Source organism: Mobula hypostoma, chromosome 24 (genome assembly GCF_963921235.1).
Source record: "Mobula hypostoma chromosome 24, sMobHyp1.1, whole genome shotgun sequence".
Lineage (NCBI taxonomy): Eukaryota > Metazoa > Chordata > Chondrichthyes > Myliobatiformes > Myliobatidae > Mobula > Mobula hypostoma.
The window spans coordinates 50,512,808-50,530,732 of NC_086120.1; the positions used below are offsets into that span (position 1 = coordinate 50,512,808).

The 17,925-nt window shown below is 42.6% G+C and overlaps 1 protein-coding gene across 2 annotated transcripts in view; it reads left to right on the forward strand.

Moving 5' to 3' along the window:
* Positions 1-17,925, forward strand: part of LOC134337597 (A disintegrin and metalloproteinase with thrombospondin motifs 6-like) — a 214,649-nt gene that overhangs the window by 153,825 nt on the left and 42,899 nt on the right. For both annotated transcript variants that reach the window (XM_063032752.1, XM_063032753.1), the window contains exon 14: positions 10,434-10,497. In XM_063032752.1, coding sequence (XP_062888822.1) covers positions 10,434-10,497 — 64 coding nt within the window. The remainder of the gene's footprint in view (positions 1-10,433; positions 10,498-17,925) is intronic.

Consider the following 17,925-nt stretch of genomic DNA (forward strand, 5'->3'; position numbering starts at 1 on the left):
ACACTTTCTGTCAGTCAATTTATGTAGAGACACTCATGTGCCTAGCGACACTTTATGAACATACAATCAATTTTTGTATATAAGCTATCTTATGTATTTATTGTGTTTTTATTGCTATTGTGCTCTTTATCTTCTTGTTTTTTTTTTGCACTAATCGGAACCGGAGTAGCAATTATTTTGTTCTCATTCACACTTGTGTACTGGAAATTACAATAAATAATCTTGAATCTTGATGCCAGTTTAGCACTGAAATTGTATCAGATGTGCCAGTGCGACATATACGGGGGGCGGGGGGGGGTACCCAGTTGAATTTAAGGAGTAATACAGAATAAATGGAAATTATGTTATTGCAATTAATTTCAACCATAGCGAAATCTAAGTGATCACATTTCCAAGGCAGCTCAAAGCTAAATTAAAAGTTTATTTGATACAATAATCTGTCGGAGGGACTCACCGGGTTGAACAGCATCTGGGGAGGAAAGGAATGGTTGGTATTAAGACCATAAGATAAAGAGCGGAATTAGGCCATTTGGCCCATTGAGTCTGCTCCACCATTTCATCATGGCTGGTCCATTTTTCCTCTCAACTTAAATCTCCTGCCTTCCCCCTCCCCCCCACAAGACTTGGCATCCACAGCTGCCTGTGCCAGCAAATTCCACAGACTGACCACCCTCTGGCTAAAGAAATTCCTCATCTCTATTCGAAAAGAATGCCCCTCTATTCCAAGGTTGCGTCCTCTGGTCTTAGACTCTCCCACATTTCTTAGGTAAGGGGCCCAAAACAGCTCACCATACTTTACAAAGTCCCAACATAACATCCTTGCTTTTATAATCTAGCCCTCTTGAAATGAATGTTAACCTCACATTTGCCTTCCTCACCACAGACTCAAACTACAAATTAAACCTCAGGGAATCCTGCACAAGGACTCACAAGTCCCTTTGAACCTCAGTTTTTTTGGATTTTCTCTCCATTTAGAAAATAGTCGACCCTTTTATTTCCATAAGATCTTCAGACATTGGAGCAGAATTAGGTCATCTGGCCCATTGGGTCTGCTCCGCCATTCAATCATGACTGATTTTTTTTTATCTCCTCAACCCCAGTTCCCGGATTTGTCCTCATAACCTTTGATGCTATGTCCAATCAAGAACCTATCAATCTCTGCCTTAAATACACGCAACGACAGCTGCATGTGGCAATAAATTTCACAAATTCACCACCCTTTGGCTAAAAAAATTTCTCCGCATCTCTATTTTGAAAGGGTGCCCCTCTATCGTGAGGCTGTGCCCTCTTGTCCTACACTCTCCCACCATGGGAAACATCCTTTCCACATTTACTCTGTCTAGGCCTTTCAACATTCGAAAGGTTTCAATGAGATCCCCCCTCATCCCTCTGAATTCCAGCAAGTACAGACTCAGAGCCATCAAACATTCCTCGTATGATAACCCATTCATTCCTGGAATCATCCTTGTGAACCTCCTTTGTACCCTGTCCAATGCCAGCACATCTTTTCTGAAATGAGGGGCCCAAAACTGTTCACAATACTCAAGGTGAGGCCTCACTAATGCCTTATAAAGCCTCAGCATCACATCCTTGCTCTTGTATTCTAGACCTCTTGAAATGAATGCTAACATGGCATTTGCCTTCCTCACCTCCAACTCAACCTGCAAGTTAACCTTTAGGGTGTTCTGCATAAGGACTCCCAAGTCCCTCTGCATCTCAGATTCCTGGAGTTTCTCCCCGTTTAGAAAATAGTCCGCACATCTATTTCTACTACCAAAGTGCATGACCATGCATTTTCCAATGTTGTATTATCATTTGCCACTTTCTTGCCCATTCTCCTAATCTGTCTAAGTCAGGGGTGTCAAACTATCAGCCTGCGAAGGGGTCCAAGTCAGCTCGCGGGATGATTTGGGGGGAAAAAAAATATTTTCACAACCGTTTATTATGTATCTGTACGGCAGCCGCTCTCTCTCTCTCCACCACTGTCTGTGCCGCCTGCTGCACCGGCAGCTTGTTGTGTGTACTTAGAAAACAATAGGCTGCAGTTAACCACCCGCTGTGCATAAGCACCTACCACCCTGCACTGAAGACCACTAGGGTCCCACTTACATCGTCAGACACAGTATAAACACACAGAGTACTCAGGTAAGTAACACCTGTAGCAAGACTGAGACTGTGTTTGCTGCTGTGGTTCAAAATGCTTTCCAAGAAAAGAAAAGTTGACTTCGAAGGTCGGATAGTCAACGATAATTGGAAAGATCGTTTTTCCTTCTGTGAGGTCAACGGCAAACCAGTGTGTCTGATATGCTCACAACAAGTGGCTGTGGCAAAAGAGTACAATATCAAACGACACTATGAGACGTCACGTGGAGAAAACTATGACAAGTACGCAGGACGACTCAGAACGCAAAGGGTAAACGAGCTTGAAGCAGCTCTGAGAAAACAGCAATCAGTGTTCACCAAAAGTCGAGAGACTTATGATGGAGCTGTCAAGGCCCAGCTATATTATTGCCAACAAAATAGCTGCTCATAGGGGGAATTCATCAAAGCATACATGCTGACGCTGGTGTGCCCTGAGAAGAGACAGGCTTTTGGTAATATCAGCTTGTCGAGAAATACTGTGGACCTTGCAGGAGATTTGAACAGTCAACTAAAAGATAATGTGAAGTCACTTATTGCCTTCTCTATTGCAATTGATGAGAGCACCGACATGACTGATCTAGCTCAATTGGGAATATTTATTCGTGGTGTTGATGCATCTTTGACCGTCACCGAGGAGTTTGTGGTGATGGTGCCCTTGACAAACACCACAATGGCGAACGACGTTATCTCCATCCTCGTCAAGGCCTTGGACAGACTGGGGGTTGACTGGAGTCACGCTGTCAGCGTGGCAACAGATGGCGCACCATCCATGGTTGGCAAAAAGGCAGGTGTTGTTGCAAAACTCAGAGAGAAAGTTCAGACAGGGAATCCAGAGCAGGAATTCTGGAATTTTCATTGTATTATACACCAAGAGGCGTTATGTCACAGGAGCCTGAAAATAGACAATGTCATGGATGTAGTAATCAAAACAGTTAATTTTATTAGAGCCAAGGGACTCAATGTGCTTAATGTTAATATGCAAGGCCACAACAAACTTGTTACAGAATACTACGACAACATTCGTGCCTTTCAAATTAAATTAGGCCTGTGGGAGATGCAACTATTTCGGAGCAACCCAGCTCATTTCCCCTCTTTGCAGTCTGTGCGTGTCGCTCATGGGAATAATGACAATATGGACAGGTACAAGGACAAAATATCATGGCTGAAAAGTGAGTTTCAGAATCGTTTTCAAGTCTTCACTCAGCTCGAAAAGTAATTTCACTATTTTGCTCGCTGTTTGCCATCAACGCAGCATCAGATGTGCCGGAGGAACTCCAAATGGAACTAATTGAAATTCAGTGTAAATCGGCTTTGAAATATAAATTTGAGACTGTGGGTCTGGACTCATTCTATCAATACCTGGGACCGATGTACCCCAAAATGACAGACTTTGCTTCAAAGATCCTTTGCATGTTCGGGACAACACATCTCTGTGAGCAGGTGTTCTCCATGATGAACATTAACAAATCCAAACTGCACTCACAGCTGACACACAGACATCTAACTGACATTATGAAAATCACAACTGCCCAGAAACTGGTCCCTGATGTTGACAGGCTGGTTAAAGCCAAGAGATGTCAGGTGTCTGGAAGCAGAAAGTGAAAAATGAATGACACTGTTCGATGCACTGTGTCATGTAAGCAAAATGCATTATGAAATATTGAGTGTCATAATATTGTGATTCATTCATTTTCTGACTATTATTGTAAATGTGATCACTTCAATAAAAATTAGAGGCTAACTGTGTTCATTGTCTGAGTTTGATTACTGGAAGCAGGCTAATAAAAATTAGGTACAGTTGTGTAGCCTACATTTACAATTTGTTTCGTTAGGTCTACATTTGTGTCTGCTAATGTTCGATTTCAAATGGTTTATTAATGGAAAGGGTGTGGCTCCCAAAACAATCTTAGCCAAAATAGCATCCTTTTTTTTCTCTCTTTCATCATAACTTTCTTGTAGCCTAAGACTGTAAGTTAACACCAATCATAAAAATAATGCTTGCTAGACAATCTCCTTCATAAGAAACAAAATTCATAAAGTGAAACACTTTGTAGTTATAGCAGAGACTGAGACACATGACAGCAGGTTGAAAAAACGAAGGCAACAAAAGCTGTGGGAGCACACGTGCGTGCACAACTGATCCGGCTCACATGAAGTCGCATTTTGCCCAATCTGACCATGACCTAAAATGAGTTTGACACCCCTGGTCTAAGTCCTTCTGCATTCTACTCGTTTCCTCAACGCTACCTGCCCCTCCACCAATCTTTGTATCATCTGAAAACTGGCAACAAAGCCATCTATTCCATCATCTGGATCACTTATATACAGCATAAAAAGAAGTGGTCCCAACACCAACCACTGCGGAACACCACGAGTCACTGGCAGACAACCAGAAAAGGATCCTTTTATTCCCAGTCGCTGCCTCCTACCAATCAGCCAATGCTCTAACCATATTAGTAACTTTGCTGTAATACCATGGGCTCTTAACCTGGTAAGCAGCCTCATATGTGGCACCTTGTCAAAGGCCTTCTGAAAGTCCAAATAAACAACATCCACTGCATCCCCTTTAACTACCCTACTTGTAACCTCCTCAAAGAATTCCAGCACGTTCGTCAGGCAGGATTTTCCCTGAAGGAAACAATGCTGACTTTGTACTATCTCATCCTGTGTCACCAAGTACTCCATCAGCTCATCCTTAACAACTGACGTCTTTAAGGATCTGTCTATCCTTCTGTAGCCTCCCTATTTCCTCAAAACTACCTGCCCCTCCAACTATTTTCATATCATCTGCACATTTGGCCACAAATCCAAATCATTGACATATAACGCAAAAAAGTATCGGTCCCAACACAGACCCTTGTGGAACATCACTAGTCATTGGCAGCAACCAGAAAAGGCTTTGTTTATTCCAACTCTTTGCCTCCAGCCAATGAGCCACTGCTTTATCCATGCTAGAATCTTTCTTGTAATACCATGGGATTGTAATTTGTTAAGCAGCCTCATGTGGCACCTTGTCAAAGACATAGAAACATAGAAAGCCTATAGCATAATACAGGCCCTTTGGACCACAAAGCTGTGCCAAACATGTCCTTACTTTAGAAATTATCTACAGTTACCCATAGCCCTCTATTTTTCTAAGCTCCATTACCCATCCAGGAGTCTCTTAAAAGACCCTATCATATCCGCCTCCACCACCCTCGCCGGCAGCCCATTCCACACACTCACCACTCTCTGTGTAAAAAAAAAATTTACCCCTGACATCTCCTCTGTATCTACTTCTGAGCACCTTAAAACTATCCCCTCTCATGTCAGCCATTTTAGCCCTGAGAAAAAGTCTCTGACTACCACACAATGCCTCTATCAGGTCACCTCTCATCCTCTGTCACTCCAAGGAGAAAAGGCCAGTCAACCTATAGGTTAAGTTAAGTTCATAGGTTAAGTTCACTCAACCTATTCTCATAAGGCATGCTCCCCAATCCAGGCAACATCTTTGTAAATCTCCTCTGCATCCTTTCTATGGTTTCCACATCCTTCCTGTAGTGATGCAACCAGAACTGAATTCAGTACTCCAAATGGGGTCTGACCAGAATTCTGTATAGCTGCAACATTACCTCTCGGCTCTTAAACTCAAACCCACGACTGATGAAGGCCAATGCACCGTATGCTTTCTTAACCACAGAGTTATCCTGCGTAGCAGCTTTGAATGTCCTATGGACTCTGACTCCAAGATCCCTCTGATCCTCCACACTATCCAGAGTCTTACCATTAATACTATATTCTGCCATCATACTTGACCAACCAAAATGAACCACCTCACCCTTATCTGGGTTGAACTCCATCTGCCACTTCTCAGCCCAGTTTTGCATCCTATTGATGTCCTGCTATAACCTCTGACAGCACTCCACACTATCAACAACAGCCCCAAACTTTGTATCATCAGCAAATTTACTAACCCATCCTTCCACTTCCTCATCCAGATCATTTAAAAATATCACAAAGAGTAGGAGCCCAGAACAGATCCCTGAGGCTCACCACTGGTCACCAATCTCCATGCAGAATATAACCCGTTTATAACCACTCTTTTCCTTCTGTGGACAGGCCAATTCTGGATCCACAAATCAATGTCCCCTTGGATCCCATGCCTCCTTACTTTCTCAATAAGCCCTGCATGGGGAACCTTATCAAATGCCTTGCTGAAATCCATATACACTACATCTACTGCACTACCTTCATCAATGTGTTTAGTCACATGCTCAAAAAATTCAATCAGGCTCTTAAGGCATGACCTGCCTTTGACGAAGCCATGTTGACTATTCCTAACCATATCATGCCTCTCCAAATGTTCATAAATCCTGCCTCTCAGGATCTTCTCCATCCACTTACCAACCACTGAAGTAAGACTCACTGGTCTATAATTACCAGGGCTATCTCTACTCCCCCTCCCGTCTCCATTGATGATGTAAAGATCATCGCCAGAGGCTCAGCAATCTCCTCCCTCGCATCTCACAGTAGCCTGGTCACTTACCCAACTTGATGCTTTCCAAAGGCTTCAGCACATCCTCTTTCTTAATATCTACATGCTCAAGCTTTTCAGTCCGCTGAAAGTCATTCCTACAATTGCCAAAATCCTTTTCCGTTCATTAAGTACCTCTGCTATCTCCTCCACTTCCATACACACTTTGCCACTGTCACACTTGATTGGACCTATCCTCTCACGTCTTATCCTCTTGCTCTTCACATATTTGTAGAATGCCTTGGGGTTTTCCTTAATGCTGTCTGCCAAAGCCTACTCATGGCCTCTCCTGGCTCTCCTAATTTCATTCTTAAGCTCCTTCCTGCTAGCCTTATAATCTTCAAGATCTCTATCATTACCTAGTTTTTTGAACCTTTAATACCACAGGCTCATAGCTTGTTAAACAGCCCCATGTGTGGCACCTTGTCAAAGATCTTCTGAAAATCCAAGTACACAACATCAACTGATCTGTTTGTTATTTCTTCAAAGAATTCCAACAGATTTGTCTTGCAAGATTTTCCCTTAAGGAAACCATGCTGACTACAGCCTATTGTATCATGTGCTTCCAAGTAACTCAAAACCATATCCTTAACAATCAACTCCAATGAGGTCACACTAACTGGCTTATAATTTTCTTTCTTCTACCTCTCTCCCTTCTTGAAAAGTGGAGTGAAATTTGCAAGTTTCCAGTCTTCTGAAATGGGTTTTGGGTTGAAACCCTCCATCAGGACTCTGGTTTATTTGGTATTGTATAATTTCAATAGTGTTGTATTTGCAAGTATTTTTTATTTAAGGTTACATTCACATTTAATTCTGCAAAATGTAGAAATTCCTGGTGTCCAACCATTTTAATTCCTATCATCCTTATCCCCATTCTTGTTCTGACATGTCAGTCCATGGCCATCTCTTCTGTCACAATGAGCCCACTCTCAGGGTGGAGGAGCAACACCTCATATTCCATCCAGTTAGCCTCCAACCTAATGGCATAAAAATCAATTTCTTCAGCCTCTGGAAATAACACCCCCCCCCCCGCACCTTCACTCTTCTATTCCACACTCTGGCCTCTTACCTCTTCTCCTCAGCTGCCTATCACCTCCCCCTGGTGTCCTTCCTCCTTTCCTGGCTTCCATGTTCCACCCTCCTCTCCTATCAGATTCCTTCTTCTCCAGCCCTTTACATTTTCCACCTATCACCTCCCAGTTTCTTACTTCATTCCTCCTTCCCCACCTTTTTATTCTAGTATCTCTCCTCTTCTTTTCCAGCCTTCATGAAGGGTCTTGACTTGGAACGTCCACTGTTTCTTCATTTCGAAACATAGAAATATAGAAAGCATTCAGCACAATACAGCCCATTCGGCCCACAAAGCTGTGCCCAACATGTCCCTACCTTAGAACTACCTAGGCTTTATCCATAACCCTCTATTTTTCTAAGCTCCATGTAGCCATCCAGGAGTCTCTTAAAAGACCCTATCATTTCCGCCTCCACCACCGTCACCGGCAGCCCATTCCATGCATACACCACTCTTGGCATAAAAAACTTACCCCTGACATCTCCTCTGTACCTACTTCCAAGCACCTTAAAACTATGCCCTCTCGTGCTAGCTATTTCAGCCCTGGGAAAAAGCCTCTGGCTATCCACCCGATCAATGCCTCTCATTATCTTGTTCACCTCTATCAAGTCACCTCCCATCCTCCATCACTCCAAGGAGAAAAGGCCGAGTTCACTCAACCTATTCTCATAAGGCATGCTTCCCAATCCAGGCAACATCCTTGTAAATTTCTTCTGTACCCTTTCTGTGGTTTCCACGTCGTTCCTGTAGTGAGGCGACCAGAACTGAGCACAGTACTCCAAGTGGGGTCTGACACGGATAAGTGCCAGGAGGGAGAGTGTACCCCCATCCTCCCCCCTCCCCCCTCTGATCCGAGCTCTCAAGATTCCAGCCTTGAACTCCAGGCCGGGTCTTTATGTGTTCCGCAGGGATCGCTGCCTACGCGACTCCCTTGTCCTTTCGTCCCCTCCATCCCTCCCCACTGATCTCCCTCCTGGCACTTATCCGTGTAAGCGGAACAAATGCTACACATGCCCTTACACTTCCTCCCTTACCACCATTCAGGGCCCCAAACAGTCCTTCCAGGTGAGGCAACACTTCACCTGTGAGTCGGCTGGGGTGATATACTGCGTCCGGTGCTCCCGATGTGGCCTTTTATATATTGGCGAGACTCGACGCAGACTGGGAGACCGCTTTGCTGAACATCTACGCTCTGTCCGCCAGAGAAAGCAGGATCTCCCAGTGGCCACACATTTTAATTCCGCATCTCATTCTCATTCTGACATGTCTATCCACGGCCTCGTCTACTGTAAAGATGAAGCCACACTCAGGTTGGAGGAACAACACCTTATATTACGTCTGGGTGGCCTCCAACCTGATGGCATGAACATCGACTTCTCTAACTTCCGCTAATGCCCCACCTCCCCCTCGTACCCCATCTGTTACTTACTTTTATACATACATTCTTTCTCTCACTCTCCTTTTTCTCCCTCTGTCCTTCTGAATATACCCCTTGCCCATCCTCTGGGTTCCCCCCCCCCTTGTCTTTCTTCCCGGACCTCCTGTCCCATGATCCTCTCGTATCCCTTTTGCCTATCACCTGTGCATCTCTTGGCTCTATCCCTCCCCCTCCTGTCTTCTCCTATCATTTTGGATCTCCCCCTCCCCCTCCAACTTTCAAATCCCTTACTCACTCTTCCTTCAGTTAGTCCTGATGAAGGGTCTCGGCCCGAAACGTCGACTGCACCTCTTCCTAGAGATGCTGCGTTCACCAGCAACTTTGATGTGTGTTGCTTGATAAGGTGGATCATGTGCTTTACAGACACGAGACGGAGTTAAGCACCATAATATTTTCTGAAAATTAGTCATAGAGCATAACAGCACAGAAACAGGCCCTTCAGCCCATCTAGTCCATGCTGACCTGACTTCTGCCTAGTCCCAACTACCTGCAGCTGGACCATATCCCTTCAAATTCCTCCTATCCATGTTCTTATCCCAGCTGCGTTTAAATGTAATGATTTAACTCATGTCTACCACTTCCGCTGGCACCATCCTCTGTGTGAAGAAGTTACCCCTCAGATTCCCCTTAAATATTTCACCTTTCACCCTAAACCTATGACATCTAGTTCTACACACAAAATACTGGAGGAACTCCGCAAGCAGGGAATAAACAGTGTTTCGGTCCAAGACCCTTCATCCTAACCTATTCAACCTTTCACAGCACAGAACAGGCCTTTCTAGCCCAACAAGCCGCACTGCCCAGCAACCTGCCTATTTAACACTGGCTTAATTACAGGACAATTTACAATGACCAATTAACCTCTTGACCGATATGTCTTTGGAAGTGGGGAAGAAACCAAAACTCAGAGGAAATTTACACGGTTCACAGGAAGACCATACAAACCCCTCAGAGACGGCACACTCATTCAACCTTATTACTATATTTCCTGTAGGTAGGTGACTAGAACTGCACAGAATGCTACAAATTCAGCCTCACCAACATCACAGAAAATCAACAAATTAATGATAGCAGAAAAATAGCAATGCTGGATTTGTCTGTATGGCTTCCAAGGACCAATGAAAGAGTGAAGGCAAAATTGGGTTGTAAATCAGGTTGCTGTAGCTTGATTCTAATATCTCTAACGACACAATCATAAATGTTGAACAGCATTTACAGAATAAGACTATATCTGAATTCCTTACAATATATTAATGCAGATCTCTTTCCAGGCCAACTGTTGGCGGGCGATACTGTCTTGGAGAGAGGAAGCGTTTTCGATCATGTAATATTGATGTAAGTTGAAAGATATTTGAAGGTTTTCATTTTGATTCATTACTTATACAGTGTTATACAAATTAGCACTTTTGAAGCTATTATAAAAAAAAGCCCAGATCATGAAATGTTTGCCATTTTCAAACAATCAGATTCTTAGCTTGCTGTCTGCTTCTTTTGTGGCTCCTAAATGCTCATTCCAAAATGGCCCTTCAGCAATTGATCTTCTAAATCTGCACACGTTTTTAAAGTGGCTTAACACTTCTTCCTAACCTGTGGATACCACTTTCTTCTATTTACCATCAGATTCTTTACCTGTTTCACGTAGTTTTCAGTATGCTTTATATGGGTCTACGGCTCCAATTTCTCTTGTCTCACTTATATTAAGGCACTCTCGCTCTGTCTTTTTTTCCTATTTCACTTCCATTTTCATTCTTGCCCCATCATTATTTACAGATAGTTCTAGAGAGGAAGGAATCTTGGGCTCTACAGTTTTTGTGCCCTTGAATAGATTCTTCGGCAGCAGATTGAACTTGCCTTGAAGGCTCCAGATAGCTGTTTTGTGTTTTATCAAGTTCACCCACTTGTAGCTCAACCACTATTTGCAAATCAAATGTATCAATGTCAGTGTCAAAATCAAGTTTATTGTAATGCGCACAAGTACGTTTCTGCACAGGTGCAATGAAAAATTTGCAGCAACATTACAGGCACACAGCATCAGATAAGCAGCATTCACAAGAAAAACGTAAGTTATATTTAGTTGTCTGCAAAAAAACAATTAGAGCAAAAAAGTCAATTGTAGTGCAAAGTAACCAAAGTGGTCATAGCACTGCTGAACTGCAGTGATATTGTTTGTGGCATTTGGTTCAAGAACTGAACGATTGAAGGGAAGTAGCTGTTCTTGAACCTGGTGATGTGGGACTTCAGGTTCTGTACCTCCTACCTTATGGTAGCTGCAAGAAAATGACATGGATGTTGTCTTCTTGAGGCTGCTCTTCCTATACGTACTACCAATAATGGAGAGGGATTAGCCTTTGATATATTGGACTAAGTGTACTACTCTCTGCGGCTTCTCATGTCCCTGCACATTTGAAGTGCTGTTCCAGACTGTGATGCAACCAGTCAATGTACATCCAGCAGTATATCTGTAGAAGTCAGTTAGAGCATTTGTTGACCAACCAAACTTCATTAACCTCCTAATAAAGTAAAGACACTGGTGCGCTTTCCTTATCATTGCATTTATGTACTGGTCTTAGGATAATAATCCAATATGTTAATACCCAGGAATTTAAACCTGCTGACTCTCTCTATCGTCGATCTCTCAATGTAGGATATATTCTCCCTTCTTCCCCTTGAAGCCAACAATCAACAAGAGGTTGCTGTTGCCGCACCACTCAACCATGTATCCTATCTTGCTCTAGTAAGTTGACATTTCACTGCCTGTGATTCATCCAACATTCATAGAATCATAGTTTGCAGCCTTGAAGTGCACATGTTGATGATAAGCCCATAAGTTATAGGAGCAGAATTAGCCATTTGACCACTGAGTCCTTCTCAACCCCACTCCCCTGCCTCCTCTCTATAACCTTAAACTTCATGACTAAACTAGAACCTTTCAACCTCCACTTTAAAGATACCCAGTGACATCATCCACAGCCATCTGGGGCGATGTATTCCACAGTTTCACTGCCCTCTAGTTAAAGAAATTTCTCCTCATCTTTGTCCCAAATGGATGTCCCTCTATTCTGAGGCTGCACCCTCTGGTCCTAGACTTTCCCATTCTTAGAAACATCCTCTCCATGTCTACTCCATTTAGGCCTTTCAATATTCAATAGGTTTCAATGAGATCTCCCATTATTCTTCTAAACTCCAGAGAGTACAGGCTCAGAGCCATGAAACACTACTCATACGTTAACCCTTTCATCTCAGGTAACTTATCTATATTCAGACCTTTCGGCTTCCCAAACACCTTCTCCTTAGAAATAGCAACTACATTCAGTTCTGTCCCCAAACACTCTTGAATTTCTGGCATACTGCTCGTGTTTTTCACAGTGAAGACTGATGTAAAATACTTAAGTTTGTCCACTGTTACTTTGTCCTCCATTACTACCTCCCCAGTGTTATCTTCCAGCAGTCTAATATCCACTCTCACCTCTGTTTTACTCTTTACATTACTGAATATATATAATCATTGAGAATGTTACTGTGATTAAACACCATACTGCCGGGGCAAACCAGAAAACATGGCCGACTGCTGAGGTTTGTGCGCTGCCTAGGGAATGGAATACTGCCTTCAGATTGGGGGATAGGATGACTCAAAGGTCAGCAAGATGCGCACTCTCCCATGTCATCAGGAAGGCAAACCGTGAGTACGTACAGAAAATCCTCTCACTCCTTTGTAACAGCAGGGACACGTGCCACATGTGGCAAGTTATACAACCATCACCGAATGCAAGTCCCTGAGCATCAACAACAGCAACACCTTCCTTCCTGATAGGCTGCATGCTTTCAATGCACGACTTGACCAATTGAGTGACATGGAGGAAAGCCCCCTCTCTTCCTGAGGAACAGGCAACGTGTTTGGCCACAGCCAAAGTGAAGAGGACGCTAGCCAGGGTAAGCCCACATAAACTACAGGGCTGGACAACATATCTGGTCAGGTGCTAAGGGACTGTGCACCTCAGCTATCTTTAACATTTTTAATATCTCTCTGAAACAGTCTATAGACCTGTCAGGCTTCAAAGTAGCTTGCCATCAATTCAGTGCCCAAGAGAACAATGGTATCTGGCCTAATAATTACCATCCAGTGGCACTGAGTTTAACAATCATGGAGTGCTTTGAGGGGCTGGTAATGGGTTGTAAAAAATCTCACCTTCCAGCTGCATTGGACACTTTTCAGTTTGCCTACCACTCAACCAGTCCACTGATTATGCCAAGCCTCAGACCTCCACTCCATCATGTCCCACGTAGAAGACGATGTCTTGTACACCAGGATGTTGTTCATCAACTTCAGCTCAGTATTTAACACAAACATCGCTCAGAGGCTGGTGGGTAAACTGTCTTCATTGAGACTCAAAACTCCTCTCTGTAACTAGATCTTGGACTTCTTATCGGAAAGTCCCCAGACAGTCTGAGTTGGCAGCAACAACTAGTGCCCCCAAGGCTGTGCGTTCAGCCTGCTGCTGTTCATGCTGCTGAGTCACAACTGCACTGCCAGATTCAGCTCAAATGACATCATCTCTTTCCACTGCACATCAATAGCTCTGCTGTGGAGAAAGTGCGGAGCACAAAGTTCTTCAGTGTGCACATAACAGATAATCTAACCTGGACCCACAACAATTCCTCACTAGTCAAGAAGGCTTAGCAGGATCTACATTTTCTGAGGAGATTGAGGCGTGCAAGACTCCCAGCCCCCATTCTAACAACTTTCTACCAGAATACCGTCGAGGGTGTCCTGTCTCTCTGCATCATTGTGTGGTATGGAAGCTGCAAGGCATTGGACCACAAGACCCTACAGAGGATAGTAAAAACCATGGGAGGATAGTCAGGGTCTCCCTCACCACTATTTGTGGCATTTACTGAGAGTATTGCAAACAAAGTGCCCAAAGCATTGTTGAGGATCACTACCACAGTCTCTTTGATCCGCTACCATCAGGAAGGAGGTACAGAAGCATTAGGACTAGGACTGGCAGACAGGGTAACAGCTTCTTCCCTCAGGTTGTGAGACTAAAGAATATCCTGCCAGCCCCCAAGGTCTCATGACATGGTCAGTGAGCTATATACTGTTTACTATTTACCGTGCTGCACTTTACTACATGCATTTTGAATTACATTTTATTAACTTATTTATAGTATAATATTTTGGTTTATGTGCTGTGTGTGATGTATGTTGTGTGGGTGCACCAAGGTCTGGAGAAACATTGTTTGGTTGTATTTTTGTACAGTCAGTTGACAATAAACTTGAACTTGAAAAAAAACGTTTGGTATCATCTTTAATAGTACTGGCTAACTTATCTTCATATTTCATCTTTTCTCTCCTTGTGGCCTTCTAGTTGCCTTTTGTTGCCTTGGAAGTTTATAAAAACTTCCAAAAAATCCATGAACTTCTGTCTAATTTTTTCTATGTTATATGCCCTCTCTTTTGCTTTTCTGCTGCCTTTGACGAGGAAGAGATGTTGTTCCCAGGACTGAAGCATTTGATGACGGTTCCCCCGGTCATGGCCCAAAACCAAGGGAGTTGCTTGATATGTGAGAGCAACTGGAATGCCCAAATCAGAAAAAGAGCACTTCAGTATTTTGTTGGACCATCTCCTGAGAATTCTATAATTAATCATTTCTTCAGTTATGAAATAATACTAACTGCCAGAAAGAATTAGCTGACAACTTGTCTCATTTGTCATTTTTTTTTAATAATGTACATTTAGCCATGTAAGTTTGAGAGAGTGTTAATTGGGATATAACACTAGGTTGGCAGTAATAATGTAAAATTGACATTGCATTGTGATCATCTTCTTCTACGTGCATCTAGGAGGCATTAGCTGTTCATAGGATAATACCTGTAGCAAAGTGGCATTCTGCCAGATTTGTAATGCGAGTGAGTGCACAAGCAACAGATTTAATTTTGGTCTCCAAGTACCATCTATGGATCCCAAATCTTGCACAAGATGTGAATTCAAACAGTGTCTTGTTTGGCTTGTGTTTCGTAGTGATATTTGAAAATACATTTATATCAGAAGTCTGTTTACTCATAATATCTTAGACATTATAAACCATAAAAATTGGCATAGCAAAATAAATTACCAGAAATCTTGATCAGGAGTTGTTATTCTATTCATTTTGTATGTCCTTTAGAGGAAAAGCTTTGACAAGGTTTATACTTAAAATAATTAGAATCAAAATCAGAATCAGGTTTATAATCGCTGACATATGTCATAAATTTTTTTTGTTTATGTGACAGTAATATAGTGGATTATACTTTATACTTTATTGTCGCCAAACAATTGATACTAGAACGTACAATCATCACAGCGATATTTGATTCTGCGCTTCCCGCTCCCTGGATTACAAATCAATAGTAAATATTAAAAATTTAAATTATAAATCATAAATAGAAAATAGAAAAATGGAAAGTAAGGTAGTGCAAAAAAACCGAGAGGCAAGTCCGGGTATTTGGATTACATAAATAAGCTACAATAAAAATAAAATAGTGCAAAAAGGGAATGTGGGGTAAGGTTCATGGGTTCATGGACCATTCAGAAATCTGACAGCGAAAGGGAAGAAGCTTTTCCTGAAACATTGAGTGTTCAGGCTCCTGTACCTCCTCGCTGAAGGCAGTAATGAGAAGAGGGTACATCTGAATAGTGAGGGTTCCTTGAGATTGATACAGTCTTCTTGAGCCACTGCCTGTTGAAGATGTCCTTGATGCTGAGGAGGTGGGCCTGCCTCTGAACTCTTCACCTCTATGAATCTAAGTGAGGACCAAAGGAAGTATATTCTTTTTCTGGAAGGAAATGGAGTGAGGTGCAGAATATGGTCAAATGCCATCGTAAGATCTGTCTACCTAAGGAAGCTCTGATTCAGAGGCTCCTGTGTGGAAAGTCTCATCATCAGTGCAAACTTGTCAGAGAGAGAGGGACTGGGAGAATGGATTTGGAGTCCTTATACAAGGCAGACTAAGAGGATGTTTACAGAGACAAGAGACTGCAGGTGCTGGAATGTGGAGCCACACACAAAATGCTGTAGGTCAGACAGCATCAATGTATATAAATGGACAGTCGATGTTTCAAATCAAGATTCTTCACCTACATTGGAAAGAGGGTGCTTGCTGTGGCTGGATTATCCCTTAAGAGAAATATGTGGTGATCCAGAAGGGGAAGGGAAGAGTCAGTGATGGATCACATGAAAGTGAGAAAAGGACAGAATTTGGCAGTGGAATTTAAACAAAAATAATGAAGAAACTAGTGAAAGGCGCAGGCACAGATGGTTGCAAATGCTAGAGCTGACATTTTGATGTGCATCACTCACCAATGTACATCATTGCACATGTCTGTATTTCTTTGTACTGTAGTATATCATTCACATAGTGATTATAGAAACAAAATTAAGGACTTTGTGTAATTTATCATAAGCCTTTTATTCTAACACAGTATTTTTCATTGAAAGTCGAGCGGTGTATAACAATGTGGCACCATGCAATCAGATTTTCAGACAAGTGAACTTTAGGTGCTTGAATGAGAAAGACAAAACAAATGGAGAAAGGAATGATATGAAAATTAAAGCATAATAAGAAATGGGAGATAGTGGATAAGAAACAACAATATAAGAGGATAAACATAATGAAGCAAAACCTTTCTTCTTGTTTGAGTTTCATGTTTCCCAGTCCTTTTGATCTTGCTGCTCGAGACTAATAATTTGCACACATAATTTCCTGATAACCCCCTTCACCCACAATGTCTCAGTGGTTACAGCAAACCAATGGTAGTTTTGCCTTCTGAAACTGATGTTATCTTCTAAACAAAACAAATATCTTGTTGAATACTATGACTATCATAAAAATATCAAAAAGCATTTGGAGCAATTTGATGCACCGTGACTGACCACCCCTCGTGATTTTTGCTAAGTTTTCACTGGAACTTGCTGAGGTGTTGAATATATTGAATCTCAGCCAGTTCAGGTTCTACTTCATGAGCAGGGAAATTAGAGCACGTGTGTGAGACTCATTTTGTAAAACATAAGAAATAGGAGCAGGAGTAGGCCATCTGGCCTGTTGAGCCTGCTCTCTTGTTCAATAAGATTATGGCCAATCTGGCCATGGACCTGCTTTTTCCCCATAACCCTTAATTCCCCTACTATGCAAAAATATACCCAGCCCCTTTGTCTTAAATATATTTACTGAGGTAGCCTCCACTGCTTCATTGGGCAGAGAATTCCACAGATCCACCACTCTCTGGGAAAAGTTGTTCCTCCTCATCTCCGTCCTAAATCTACTGTCCCAAATTTTGAGGCTATGTCCCCTAGTTCTAGTCTCACCTACCAGTGGAAATAACTTTACTGTCTCTCTTTCATAATTTTCTCTATCCCTTTCATAATTTTCTATAAGATCTCATCTCGTTCTTCTGAATTCCAGTGAATACAGTTCCAGGCAACTCAATCTCTCCAAACAGTCTAACCCCCTCATCTCTGGAATCAACCTGGTGAGCCTCCTCTGCACCATCTCCAAAGCTAGTTTATCCTTCTTCAAGTAAGGAGACCAGAACTATATGCAGTACTCCAGGTGTGGCCTCACCAGAACCCTGTACAGTTGCAGCATAACCTTCCTGCTCTTAAATTCAATCCCTTTAGCAATGAAGGCCGACATTCAATTTGCCTTCTTGATAGCCTGCTACACCTGCAAACCAATCTTTTGTGATTCAAGCACAAGCACTCCCAAGACCCTCTGCACAGTGGCAT